Genomic DNA, 14,873 nt, shown 5'->3' on the forward strand with positions numbered 1-14,873 from the left:
GTTGTTATATCAAGGAGAAGGGATTCTTTAATTTTAGGAAGTAAGGTATGTCTACAATCAATATTTATGCATGTGTGTAGATATAATTTGTTACATGTGAAACAATTCAGATGTGATGCCAGAGCTGCCCACCAACATTATGTTCCCCTGGAAGAGATCACCAAGTTATATTACTATCTGATTAGGGGCCAATAACAGAAACAGAAATTGCTGGTGAGACTCAGCAGGTCTGGCAGCATGTGTAGGAAGGAAACTGAGTTAACATTTTGAAACCAGTGACATATCAGCAGAACTGCTAGCAGCTTGGAAAATGTGGTATGTATGCTGAAATGGAAGTGGAGGAGGAGGTGAAGGGTAGAGGTGAGCGGATATGTGGAGACAGAGGTCAGGGAGAGAGAGAAATATGAACAGGGGAGGTAAACAAGGAGATAATGGATATCAGGCCAGGGTAGAAGAAAAGCTGAATAAGTTGTAATAAGATCCAAGAGTGAGAAAATGGATTCATTGTGCTGAATGCATGCAATGTTATAAAGGTCCTAGGAGCATGTGAGAATGGCTGCCTGTGCTAAAAGGAGTCCATGTCATAATAGAAACCGCTGTGGGGTGTGCAAAACCATAGCAGAATGGAATCAGACATTAAAGTCATTCAACTCGATGTTAGTTCAGAGAGGCTGCTAGCTCCCAAAGTGAAGAATGATAGATCCTTCTCCGAGTTTGTGTTGAGCTTCACTGGAATACGAAAGTAAATCTGAAAGAGATATGCTGGCCAGGGAACACAGTGATGGGTTGAATTGGCACACAACTGGAAGCTCAGGGTCAGTATCCAGCATCCTCAGTTCCTTCTTTATTTCAGGGACCAATAACCTTTATTTGTAAGGTAAACAATACATTTGCTGAGAGAATAAAGTCACAAGATCCCATTGTTTTGAACAAACGTAACACTTCAGAATCTGAACACATGGATAATGTGATGCGATTGAACACACCACAGTGCACATCACATAGAAAATCCATCCAGGACAGATCCTGTGGATATCACAGCAACTCCATTCAGATCTGAATCACACAGTGGGTCATCAAATAACACAGTGTTTTGTTTTTAACTTATACCAATCCAGCCTAGAACCTTTCTGTCATGGACTGTCTCAATGATTACTCCTGTCATTGACCGATCATCCTTCTGTGCTGGGCTCATGTTCCCCTTGTCTCTGAATCTACACTCTAGTCCTTACTCACAGAGACAGCTCCAGTTTTTCACCTACAGCTCGCTGCAACAAATGCCTGGTTTCTCCATGAGCTTTAACCTTCTCCGTTGTATGAAGCAATTACTGCTTATGGGAGATTCCAAAACACTCTCTCATGGACTGAAATATGTTATGCACCTGGCCAGGCCCCCTCAAAACATTTCAAGAAGTAGCCTGGACCAAACTTTGCTAGTTGTTTTGAGCAGGTGTAGAGTAGATATCCCAGGAGTGATGTCGCTGGCCCAACCACTCAGTTTTAAACAAAACAGAATTTATTTGCAAGATCACCCAATGAAACACAAACAAAAGAAAGCAGAATATACCATAACTTAACCTCTCCAAAAACCCCACAGGTTATCCCAATTTAATGATGCTGTTCCAAATACTTGCAACAATCCCCATCAACACACCTTGGCAAAAAAGGTAAAATTTAACAGAGGCTCCTACAGGAGAGATGTCAGAGAGAGAGGAGACCAGCATGGACTGGCTTCTTTCGGTCCAGCAACTTCACAACAAGCACTTGCTCAAACCAGAGTAAAGCTGAGCTGGGAGAACTGGCCACTCTCTTTTCATTGTATAAGTGATTTTTGTTTTTAAACCTAAAAGCTTCTTCAAGTAGATAAACCCCAGACATTTTGGAAGCTGGACTTGCTAAAAAAAAATGAAGGAAACATAACTTTGTTAAATCAGCAGCAACATTACAAATGTTAATGTTCTCAGGCTTCTTCTGAGCAATACCACCTCCCCCACACAGCTTCACACCAACAAAATCCAGAAACTCCCCCTCTCACTTTATCAGCTGCTCTAGACTCCTCTTGAGGCCTGGCCTCACTTGGTTAGCCAAATTCCTTTGACTTCTTCCCTGCAGGACAGCTGAAAATACACTCTCCAAAGAAGGTGTCTTCCCCTCTTTCTGTCCAACTAAGCTGTGACCCTGGAACTGTTGTTAGTGGCTCCCAGACTATCCTTTGTGACTCATTGAAAATCTTGCAATGAGCTCCTCCACTATTGCATGACATGGAGACAGACAGCCAAACAAAAGCAGCCTTTCTAACTCTGCGTTCTCAACAGAGTAAAATTAAAATCTTCAAAGACCCTCAACATTGACTGCAATGGTTCCTAACCAGATTTTTGAATAATCCAAGACTTTTCAAATAATCAATTCTTGGTACCAAGTCTGTGGTTTAAAAGAAAGTCTTAACAATTTAATCATCATACAGAAAAGTTAGAGGGCAAAATTAAATTACGAAGTCATTTAATCTGTCTACGTTAGAGAGCTCTAATATATTTAGCCTGATGCAAAACGTCTGGCATTCAGTTTCTCCAGCAGTGTCTGTCATTGAGAATGTATAAGACTATGGCAACTTATTCTTGTTTTAGAAATATCAACAACAGCTCTAGGAAATAGAATAAATATTTAAACAATACAGCTTTTACTTTCAGCCCCATTCACACAAAACATAGACAGACAAAGGATCACTGTAAAGGCATAAAGGAAAACATAAAACAAAACTGGCCAGATTACTGAAGTAGTTTTCATGAAGCATTGTTCCACAGGCATAGGCAATGCTTTCTTGTTTGATTTCATGAAGGTGTCGATCAGAGTTACATTTACAGTTCACCTCAGATAAAGGCGGTGATCATTAGAAGTTAGATTTCTAAACTCTGAACTTTCAAGGATGCTCTTGTGAGATTAGACGGGGCATTTTCAAACCTTCATGCTGAGTATCAATAGCCAGATTCTTTCTTTTACAGAAAACACAGTCCAAAACCCAATTTACAATCTGACCATGGCCTAAAACAAAACAAAGATGATTTTAACTTTGCTTTCTTCTGTCAGAGGCTGCCAGACCTGCTGCGATTCTCCAGCAATTTCTATTTTGATGTCTGACTATTCCCTGACAGACTGACTGTTTCCACCGTAGGTTCCCAGTTGCTATTCAACACCTGCCATCTCATTGTGCTTAAGATCTTTTCCAGACTTGCTGGAACCAATTTCAGGTACTGGCCTCACTAATAACCAATGTCTGCTATCTGTTTAATCGTAATGCTCTTCTCGAGTGATGAAGTATCTGCAGAACCTTTTGATCAGGAGCCAACATGCAATTAACTCTCAGGCCTGGCCTCACAAATAAGCTAAAGTTGCTTGGTACATTTTCCTTTCAACATAAACTGTTATTCACAAACCAGATGTTAACTTTAGTTCACACTTTCCAGTTCACAACTCCAAAATGAAATTGATGAAATAATGAAAACAAAAATAATAAAGAATCAGTGAGAGCTTTACCACTTTCAAGGTGATACACAAAGGCAATCTTTTGGCATTCAGTTTCTTTAAAAGTTTTAATAGGATGAAACGGAACTTGGAAAAGACAAAGTTGACAAGAAATGAAAATCACACATTGACATATCTGATTAGAATTCCAAGAAGCATAAGCTGTTCATGCCACTACGAAGCAGGTTATCACTTAGAAATCCACAAATAATGACCAAATATAATCACACACCTCTGAATTGTTTCAGAAGCCAACTTAAAATGACTAAAGTAGAAAAGTTTAGGCTCAGCAAATTTAGGGCCTGAAATGCAATTCTAGTCTCTCCAATAAAATTTATTTTCTTCATTTTTCAACAATCTTTCAATCAGTGCCCAGGGAAATTTCAGAACCTTCTTAAACTCTTCCCTGAAATTCCTCTGAGTAGCTGCATAAATACATGTGTTTGTGCAGGAATTCAAATATTTTATCATCGCTCCGCACTCAGTGGCGATGTACACAGGGGATGTACGGTCTCCTCGATAGTAAGTTGTGTTTGTTAGTTTAGTTGTTACAAAGCTCACATTTGTTGTGAGCCACAACAATATAAAACTGCCCGATATAGTGAAGAGTAAAATGATGGATTTCCTTCGGTTCTCAATCTCTGAATCTCTCTCATTTTCACGTGTGTGAACCCGAAGAGCTCTACGGACTTTATTGGCTAGTAGAACACATTTCACTGTCAAAGAATTTAACAAAATGATTAAGGTGAATGGGAGCCACACACGCCAAATGCTGTGAAACCAGACGGACAGTACACCAACAGTTGAGGAGAAAAACACCAAACTTCCCCGACAGCCCCACTGCATTTTGTTAATTGCATATTCATGTTCATATGCAAACCAAACAGGAATATTCTTTATAAAGATCAGGATAGAGAACATTGTTATAACAATAGATGCTGTTCTCTTGGTGCAGTATTTTGCTTTCAACTTCTGGTGGCAAATAATTATAAAACGGTCAAATGTGAAAGTGACAGTGAACCAAACGGACAAATCAAGGCTGACAACAGTCATGTACAAAATGAAAGTGCACACAGGAGTGTGAGACAGGAATGAATGTGGAAAATGATAATTCAAAATATAATATACCATTACATTGTTGATCAAGACCAGTAGATTCGCTGTTGCCATGGCTACCATGTAGAAAGAGATACACTTGGAAAGACCACACTTTCCTTGGGCTAGAATTACAATTGTTAATAGGTTCACTGTAAGAAAGAGAAAGGACAGATTATAAGTAGCATGATAAACAAGATATTGTCACAAGTAAACAACAATAAACATTTAAAAAATCAATCCAAGACATTCAACAAGAATACATTCTACTGAAAGTCAAAAACTCAGTCAGTAAGAGCCATCTGTGGTTAACTCAGGAAGTTAATAACGATTATTTTATTCATTCATGAGATGTGGGTATTACTCACCCTTTCAGCAAGTATTCTCCATTTCAAATTGACTGGAAAACATTTCAGAACGCATCATTTTGTTGTGGGTATAGTGTCAAATGTCAGCCAGACCCAATAATAACAGAAGATTTCTTTATCTAAGGGAGATTAGTAAAACTGATGGATTTTTTTTTAAAGGATGAGATTGGTTTCATGGTCATTATTTGGTTAGCTTTTTAAAAGTTTAGACATTTATTGAATTCAAACATCCCCTCTTCCATAGTGTGATAGAAACCCATGTCCTCCGAACAATGACCTGAGGTTTTGGATTTCTAATCTAATGATATCGCCAGGATACCATCAGCTCCACTAAGCATAGGATGAGGTCATATTAATTTTGCAATGAATTAAAGCACAATGGAGGATTGGGAGTATTTTGCATTCCAGCAGAAGCCACTAAAATTTGAGAACATTGGAAAAAATAGATTATATAATAACAGCTGTTCATGGCATTCAAAGGGATAGCAAATGGAAAACCGTCACTGAACTATATGTTAGTCCATCAGCAAAAAAAAAGTTTAAATTATTATGAATATGAGCAAACAGCAGAAATACTAATGTAACATGTTGTGTCTGTCTTTACAGTAAAGGACATTGAACAGAAAATTAGAGATGCATGTGATAAGGGAATATTAGTGATCATGGATGATTTTAATCTGCACATAGATTGGGCAAATCAAATTAGCCACAATGCCATAAAGGAGGAATTCTTGGAGTGTATATGGGATGGATATCTTGACCGATACGTAGAAAAAAACAATTGGAGAGCAAACCATCATAGACTGGGTACTGTGTGATGAGAAAGGAATCATAGCCAATCTAGGTGTGGGGATAACTGATCATAAAATGGAATGTTTTATCAAGATGGAGAATGAGATAGTTGATTTGGAGACTAAGGTGCTAAATCTTAATAAAGAAAACTATGAAGATATGAGGTGTCATTTGGCCTTGTTAGATTTACTTGCAGGGAGAATTACTTGCAGTGATGACAGTGACAAACATTTAAGGAAGACATGGGGGAACTACAACAACTGTTTATTCCAGTCTGGCACATAAGTACAATGGGTAAGAGGGCCAACCCATGGATTACAAAGGAAATTAGAGATAGTACAGGTGTCCCCCGCTTTTCGAACGTTCGTTTTATGCAACTTCACTTTTACGAAAGAGTGACATTAGTACCTGTTTTTGTGAATCAGAAGAGGATTTTTGCTTTTCAGAAAAATCACGATACTTTTTCCCATATAAATCATACAGCTTCTCTTTACGTTATTTTCAGCTTGTGAAAGATTTCCTGGAACACCCTACTTTCGGATTGCGGGGGATACCAGTATCCAATTCAAGGAAGAAACATATAGATTGGCGAAGAAAAAGAATAGGTCTGAGGATTGGGAGCAATTTAAAATTCAGAAAATGAGCTGCCAGAGGAAGTAGTGGAGGCAAGTACAATTGCAACATTTAAAAGGCATCTGGATGGGTATATGAATAGGAAGGGTTTGGAGAGGTATGGGTCAGGTGCTGGCAGGTGGGATTAAATTGGATTGGGATAACTGGTCGGCATGGATGAGTTGGACTGAAGGGTCTGTTTCCATGCTGTACATCTCAGTGACTCTATGACTCTAAACTCAGGCCAAGAGATTGATTAAGAAGGGGAAAATACAGGATGAAAGGAAGCTTGTAGGGAACCTAAAGACTGACACTAAGAGTTTCTATAGGTACATAAAGAGAAAGAGATTAATGAAGACAAATATTGCTCCCCACAGACAGAAACAGGGGAATGTCTAATAGGGGACAAAGAAATGGCTGAACAACTGAATGCAAACTTGGGTCTGGCTTCACAAAACAGGACACAAATCAGGTACTGGAAATGTTGGAGAATGCAAGATGTAGTGAGAGGGAAGAACTGAGGGAGATCAATATTAGTAGAGATATGGTGCTGGGAAAATTGAGGGGATTGAAGGTGGATAAATCCCCAGAATATGATAATCTACTTCCCAGAGTACTTAAAGAACTGCCTCTGGAAATAGTAGATGCATTGGTGGTCATCTTCCAGGATTCTACAGACTCTGAGAGATTCCCTGTAGATTCAATGGTAGCTAATGTTACTCCAATATTCAAAAAGAGAGATAGAGAGAAACCAGGGAATTGTAGACAAGTAAGCCTAACATTGGTAGAAGGGAGGATTCTCGAATCCATTACCTAGGGCTTAATAGCAGAGATTTAGAAAGCAGTAGCAAGATCAGATAAAATCAGCACGGATTTATGAAGAGGAAATCATGCTTGGCAAATCTGTTGGAATTCTATGAAGATTTAACTGGTAGAGTTGACAAAGGGGACCCAGTGGATGTTGTGATGATGCTACTCCTTTAACAAGATCTTTCTGTCCTTTTTTGTTTATGAGATGGTCATAAAGGCAGAGGTTCCGATATGTCTTGAAATAGCTACTTGTGAACGCTTTCAAGTTTTTTTTAAAACAGTTGTACAATGAAAAGTGAGTGGCCAGTTCTCCCAGTTCAAGATTTGATTTAGTTTAGTTTTACAAGCAATCAGGTTTTGAGACTGCTGGTCAAAGAAACAGCTCCATGCTGATCAGTACAGTACATTACAGTACTCCAGTACAGTACAGTAGAACAGCACAGTACATGAAAGGTTGAGATATAAGTCCTTTGGCCCCCAATGTTGTGCCGAGCTTTTATCCTATTCTAATATCAAATTAACCTCCATACTCTTCATTTTACTATCATCCATGTGTCTATCCAGGAATCGCTTAAATATTTCTAATGTATCTGACTCTATTACTGCTGCTGGCAGTGCATTCCACACACCCACCACTCTCTGTGTAAAGAACTTACTTCTGACGTCTCACCTAAACTTTCCTCCAATCACCTTAAAATTATGCCTCCTCATGATAGCCATTTCCACCCTGGGAAAAGGTCTCTGGCTATCCATTCTGTCTACGCCTCTCTTCATCTCATACACTCTATCTAGTCACCTCTCATCCTTCTTCACTCCAATGAAAAAAGCCCTAGCTTTCTCAACCTTTCTTCATAAGACATGCCCTCCAGTCCAGGAAGCATCCTGGTAAATCTCTTCTGCACCCTTTCTAAAGCTTGCACATCCTTCCTATAATGATGCAACAGAACTGAACACAATATTTCAAGTGTGATCTAACCAGGGCTTTATAGAGCTGCAGCATAACCTCGTGGCTCTTAACCTCAATCCCCCCTTAATGAAAGCCAACACACCATACGTCTTCTTAACATTCCTATCAATTTGGGAGGTAACTTCGAGGGATCTATGGACGTGGATCCCAAGATCCACACTATTCCTCCACACTGCCAAGAATCCTGCCTTTAATCTTGTAATCTGCATTCAGACTTGACCTTCAAAATGAATCACTTCACACTATTCCACTTGCCTCTCTCTCTCTCTAATATCTCTCCTGTAAGAACCTGTGTTTGATTTTACCTTTTTTGCCTAGGTGGAGTTGTTGGGGATTACTGCAAGTACTTGGAACAGCATTATTAAGTTGTGATAAAGTCAGTTGAGTTTTCAGATAGGTTAAGTTATTAAAAATTTGATTCGGTTTTGTTCGTGTTTCATTAAGTAGTTTGCTAATAAATTCTGCTTTTTTCTAAAACTGAGTGATTGGGCCAGCTGCATTACTCCTGGAATATCCATTTATACCTGCTTAAAAATACAAGAAAAATTAGGGTCTTGGCTTCATTCTTGATATGTTTTGAGGGGATCTGGGTTGGTTCATTACATTGCGAAATATTTCAATTTTCTGAAAACATTTGACAAAGTCCCACATAAGAGATTATTGTGCAAGATTAAAGCATATTCCAGCAACACATTGTGGGATTGGGGGAAACGTACAGGGATGGATAGAAAACAGGTTGGCAGAGAGGAAATAAGGATATAATTAATGGGTCCTTTTCAAATTGGCAGACTATAACTAGCGGATACCACAGGGATTGGTGCTATGACCCCAACTACTCACAATATATATTAATGATTTGGATGAAGGGACAAAATTAACATCTTAAAGTTTGCAGATGATACCAAGTTCGGTGGGAAGGTGAACTGTAACTGGTTTGCAGAGATACTTCAGCATGATTTGGACAGGTTGGGTAAGTGGGTAAATCAAAGGCAGATGCAGTATAATTTTGATAAATTTTGGAAGCAAAAACAAGAAGGCAGATTGCTACCTGAATGGCTGTAAATTGGGAGAGGAGAATGTGCAGTGGGCCCTGGTTGTTCTTGTGCATGTATCACTGAAGGTGGGTATGCAGGTCCAGAAGGCTGCAATGTAGGCAAATGGTATGTTAGCCATCATTATGAGAGATTTCGAGCACAGGAACAGGGCTGTGTTGTTGCAGTTATACAGGGCCTGGGTGAGGCCACACTTAGAATATTAGGAGAAAGTGAGGACTGCAGATGCTGGAGATCAGAGCTGAAAAATGTGTTGCTGGAAAAGAGCAGCAGGTCAGGCAGCATCCAAGGAGCAGGAGAATCGACGTTTAGGGCATAAGCCCTTCTTCAGGAATGAGGAAGGTGTGCCAAGCAGGCTAAGATAAAAGATAGGGAGGAGGAACTTGGGGGAGGGGCGTTGGGAATGCGATAAGTGGAAGGAGGTTAAGGTGAGGGTGATAAGTCGGAGAGGGGGTGGGGGGCAGAGAGGTCGGGAAGAAGATTGCAGATCAAGAAGGCGGTGCTGAGTCCGAAGGTTGGGACTGAGATAAGGTGGGGGGAGGGGAAATGAGGAAGCTGGAGAAATCTGCATTCATCCCTTGTGGTTGGAGGGTTCCTAGGCAGAAGATGAGGTGCTCTTCCTCCAGGCGTCGTGTTGCCATGGTCTGGCGATGGAGGAGGCCAAGGACCTGCATGTCCTTGGCGGAGTGGGAGGGGGAGTTAAAGTGTTCAGCCACTGGGTGGTTGGGTTGGTTGGTGCGGGTGCAGCGGATGCAGTAAATGATGTGTCCGGAGGTGCAGGTGAATTTGTGACAGATATGGAAGGATCCCTCGGGGCCTTGGTGGGAAGTGAGGGGGGGAGGTGGGGGCTGCACCCAATGTGGCCTCCTCTACATTGGGGAGACAGGCCACCTACTTGCAGAACGTTTCAGAGAACACCTCTGGGACACCAGCAAGGCGTGGCTAGATATAGCATTTGGGGTGATTGGGAACAAACTTTATGCAGAGAAAGCTGGATTAGCCTACTGAGTTGGACAGTCAGCCATGATTGAGATGAATGGTGTAGTAGACTTGAAGGGCTGAATGGCCTCCTCTTGCTCCTACCTTCTATGTTTCTATGTAAATGTCCTTACCAAAAATAAGGAGTAACCTATTAAGAGTAAGGAAATTAAACTAATTAATATCGGTTGGAGAACCAGGAGGAAGGAAAATTAGCCCTTACTGAGTCAAGGGTAATATTTTAACATAAATAGAGGATTGGATATGCACAGGGTCACAATAACAATTGCCTTTTATCATTCCAGATATTTATTGAATTCAAATTTCCTCACCTGAAAAGGGAAAGGAAGAATAAATGGAGTATTTTTACCTGGGCAGACCATGCCAAGTTGCATGCTACAAGAATCAGTGCTTTGATCTCAGATATGTATAGAATACAATAAAAAGGAGAAAATAATGTATCTAAGTCTGTTGACAATGCAAAGCTGGGTGGGAATGTAAGCTACAAATCGAACTCAGAGAAGCTGCATAGAAACTAAGACAAGTTTCTTGAGTAGGAAACAATGTGGCACTTGGGGTATTAAGAGGGGAAGTTTGAGGTTACTGACCTTCGTCATAACAATGGAAACTCTGAGTACTCGTTTAAAAGGCATCAAACTTGCAACTTTTCAGAGAGACCTCTGTGCACTTGTACAAGAAACACCAAAAGTAAACAAAAGTGAAATACTATGGATACTGGAAAGGCAGAGTGAATTTCGCCATTATCCCCTGAAGTTTACATGAAGAGGCTTGATTGATCAATACTGAAAGGTATTCCCATTGAATCGGCAATAAAGGATAACTGAACACAGTCCCACATGCAGGGTCAAATATTTAGAAAAACATTCTTCATTAATGGATTTCACAATCAATGAAAGTTTATATTCCACAAAGTTGTGGATGTTCTATTACCGGCTAAGAGAGATAGATCTTTGGTTTCTCAGGCAATCCAGGGATGTCAGGAATGGTGGGAAAGGGATGTTGAAACCCAAGATCAGTCACAATCGTTTTGACTGGGTGAGCAGGCTCAAAAGGCCATATGGTGTATTCCATGGGCAATTTCAAGACTGGGAGTACATTTTTAAGGTGCAAGGAGAGAGATTTCAAAAAGACCTGCGGGCAAATTTGGTACACAGAGGGTAGATCACGTGTGGAATTAACATCCAGAGGAAGTGGTGGATGTGGATACAATTCCGACATTTAAAAGAGATTTTTATCATGGCATTAACAGAAAACGCTTGGAAGGAAATGGGCCGGAGGCGATTAGTTGGGCCTAGTTTAGTTTGGGATTATGTCCAACATGAACTGGTTGGTCAAAAGTGTCTGCTTCCGTGCTGTAATACTCTTTTATTTGGAGATAAATGTTGAGATCATTTTACCCGATTCCATGCAACTATCAAGATAGCAATGTCAGGCAAAATTATTATTGAAACTCTCATGTGGGAAAACTACCCACACATTTATATTACACCCCTATGGGGGCAATAAAATAACAGGATGGTCCAAACATCCGAGCGTTGACTGAACTGAACAAAAACCCTTGCACTCAAACATGCCCATTATAACATCTATAAGGTTATCAGATTAAAGAAACGTGGAAAACAAGAGCAAGAGATTCATGAGTTAGTTCCAACAACTATCAAAGGTGCAACACAGTCACACAGCAAATATATCACATTATTGAACAAGGAGTTAGAACAGGGAGTATATTTATCCTGATTCATAACAAGCCGATTACAGCAACTCACCAGGGACACCAACAGCTGAGAGAATCGGGTAGTAACTCTCTTTCACAAGCAGAATAATTGGAGGCTGCTCCATTCTGAATTGTATCCAAGCTGAAAGTGTGTGACTAGTACAAGTCTGATACAGGGGCAGGGATTTCTCTATTTATTCACACATCAATCCTCCAGTGAGCCAGATTACATCATTAGGGACATTCGCAATAGTGTTTTAACAAATAAACTCAAATTCCCTTTTTTGTTAGTCTAATGTTTTAGCAGAATAAATGTTTGAAAATGCTATTGAGAAATTTGACAGAACAACCTACAATGAAACAACTTTTCATGAATATAGTTTGGAATCTGTCAGTAGTGGGATGGTACCGTCTCTATTCATACAAGATTGCTGGAGACAGATCCCCAATAGCTGTCATCTTGACTTAATCTTGACTTATCTGTAATGTCCCAATCCTCCACTAGCACAAGTGAGCATATTCTAGCAGTATTAGTGGTATTGCATATTACCACTAGAGTTACAGTGATACTACATTACCAACTATACCTTACTTTGGCAGTAACATTAACAGTATTACTCCAGTGCAAGTTCTATCTTGCATTGGTATGACCATGTTACAATGGTAGTAGTGGCAACCTCCTTTGAAATTAGACTGAACTGTGTTACTCCAGCTCGAGTGAAATCCTACATTGATACTGGAGCTGATTACTTCCAGTGCTAATGATACCCTACAGTGACATGAGAGATAATGGTGTTACTCCAGTTATATTGGTACCTTGCATTTACATCAGGGTTACTTGCATTATTACGGTACCAATTTTACTCATACATTCCGGATTCAACCAAAGGACAGGCTAAACCACACATGGTATTTGACAGCAAATTAGAATTAATTAATGACTTCATAGAAGAGTGACCAGAAGCAGCAGAGGCCATAATATTTTTGAATTTTACATTAGTTTGAAAGAGAGAAAATAGTCGGTCCAACTCTAGCATTTTAACCTTAAATTATGATAACCACAAATCATACTTAGACCTATCAATGCAGGAATTGAGACATGATGTTGAGGTTGAACAAGATGTTGGTGAGGCCCATTTTGGCGTACTGTGTCCAGTTCTGGTTGCCCTGTTATAGGAAGGATATTATTAAGTCAGCGAGGGTTCAGAAGAGACATACGGGATGTTGTCGGGATTGGAGGGCTTGAGTTATAAGGAGAGGTTGGATCAGATGGGACTTTTTTCACAGGAATGTAGAAGGTTAACAGGTGACCCTTATAGAGGTTTACAAAATAATGAGAGGTATAGGTGCTGTGAATGGCAAGTGTCTTTTCCCTAGGATGGGGGATTTCAAGACTGGGGGTATATTTTTAAGGCGAGAGGAGAAAGATTTTAAAAATGCATGAAGAGCAACAATGGTTGGGAAAGTGGAGCTGAAGTCAAAGATCAGTCAAGATCATTTTGAATGATGTAACAGGCTCAAAGGGCAGTGTGGTGTATTTCTGCTCCTATCTTGTGTTTTCATATGGATCAATTTTAAATATATATGGAGAAACAGATTAAGAACATCATACCAGATTCTGTGCAAATACTATTACACAGAGAGTGGTTTTGCATGTAGAATGAACTTCTGCAGTAAGTGGTGGATGTGGGTGCAATTACAATGTCTAATGATTTGGATGCGAGCATAAGAGGTGCAGTTAGTAAATCTACAGATGACACCAAAATTGGAGGTGTAGTGGACAGCGAAGAGGGCTACCTCAGATTACAACAGGATCTGGACCAGATGGGCCAATGGGCTGAGAAGTGGCAGATGGAGTTTAATTCAGATAAATGTGAGGTGCTGCATTTTGGGAAAGCAAATCTTAGCAGGACTTATACACTTAATGGTAAGGTCCTAGGGAGTTTTGCTGAACAAAGAGACCTTGGGGTGCAGGTTCATAGCTCCTTGAAAGTGGAGTCGCAGTAGATAGGATAGTGAAGAATGCATTTGGTATGCTTTCCTTTATTGGTCAGAGTATTGAGTACAGGAGTTGGAAGGTCATGTTGCAGCTGTACAGGACATTGGTTAGGCCACTGTTGGAATATTGCGTGCAATTCTGGTTTCCTTCCTATCGGAAAGATGTTGTGAAACCTGAAAGGATTCAGAAGAGATTTACAAGGATGTTGCCAGGGTTGGAGGATCTGAGCTATAGGGAGAGGCTGAACAGGCTGGGGCTTTTTTGCCTGGAGTGTTGGAGGCTGAGGGGTGACCTCATAGAGGTTTACAAAATTATGAGGGGCATGGATAGGATAAATAGACAGGGAGTCCAGAAATAAAGGGCATAGGTTTAGGGCAAGAGGGGAAAGATATAAAAGAGACCCACAGGGCAACGTTTTCACACAGAGGGTGGTACGTCAATGGAATGAGCTGCCAGAGGAAGTGGTGGAGGCTGGTACAATTGCAACATTTAAGAGGCATTTGGATGGGTATATGAATAGGAAGGGTTTGGAGGGATATGGGCCGGGTGCTGGCAGGTGGGACTAGATTGGGTTGGGATATCTGGTCGGCGTGGATGGGTTGGACCGAAGGATATGTTTCCATGCTGTACATCACTATGACTCTATGACTCTATGACATTTAGAAAAGTACATGAGTAAGAAATGAATGGAGGGATATGGGCCAAATGTAGATTGGACATGTTTACTTTGAGAACTTGGTCGTCATGGACTTGTTGGACTGAAGGGTCTATTTCCCTGCTGTATGACTCTATGATTCTATGACTCAATGATTCTTTCGATATTGGAAGTTACGGCCAGCTCAGTACACTTGAGCTGGTGTCTAACCTTGCATTGCAATACAAGTCACACATGTTCTGGCTTCTGACATCCTGGCTGTGGATACCAGAATGCAAAGGAGTTTGTAGG

The 14,873-nt window shown here is 40.4% G+C and overlaps 1 protein-coding gene across 1 annotated transcript; it reads right to left on the minus strand.

Moving 5' to 3' along the window:
• Positions 1–3,834: 3,834 nt before the first annotated feature.
• LOC148150566 (putative G protein-coupled receptor 139) lies at positions 3,835–12,053 on the minus strand. The gene is made up of 2 exons (XM_087975832.1): positions 11,981–12,053; positions 3,835–4,766 (listed from the first exon to the last, which is right to left on the minus strand). The coding sequence occupies exons 1-2, from the start codon at positions 12,051–12,053 to the stop codon at positions 3,835–3,837; spliced, it is 1,005 nt and encodes a 334-aa protein (XP_087831958.1).
• Between the last annotated feature and the right edge of the window lie 2,820 nt (positions 12,054–14,873).

This window comes from Chiloscyllium plagiosum, unplaced genomic scaffold (genome assembly GCF_037043375.1).
Source record: "Chiloscyllium plagiosum isolate Xiang-an unplaced genomic scaffold, Cpla_swu_hap1 HiC_scaffold_3, whole genome shotgun sequence".
Taxonomy (NCBI): domain Eukaryota; kingdom Metazoa; phylum Chordata; class Chondrichthyes; order Orectolobiformes; family Hemiscylliidae; genus Chiloscyllium; species Chiloscyllium plagiosum.

Excerpts from the sequence above, each read along its gene's own strand:
- LOC148150566 (XM_087975832.1), bottom strand. The coding sequence starts at position 12,053 with ATGGAGCAGCCTCCAATTATTCTGCTTGTGAAAGAGAGTTACTACCCG. Across the intron at positions 4,767-11,980 it reads CTCAGCTGTTGGTGTCCCTG|TGAACCTATTAACAATTGTA; the intron begins GTGAGTTGCTGT and ends TCTTTCTTACAG.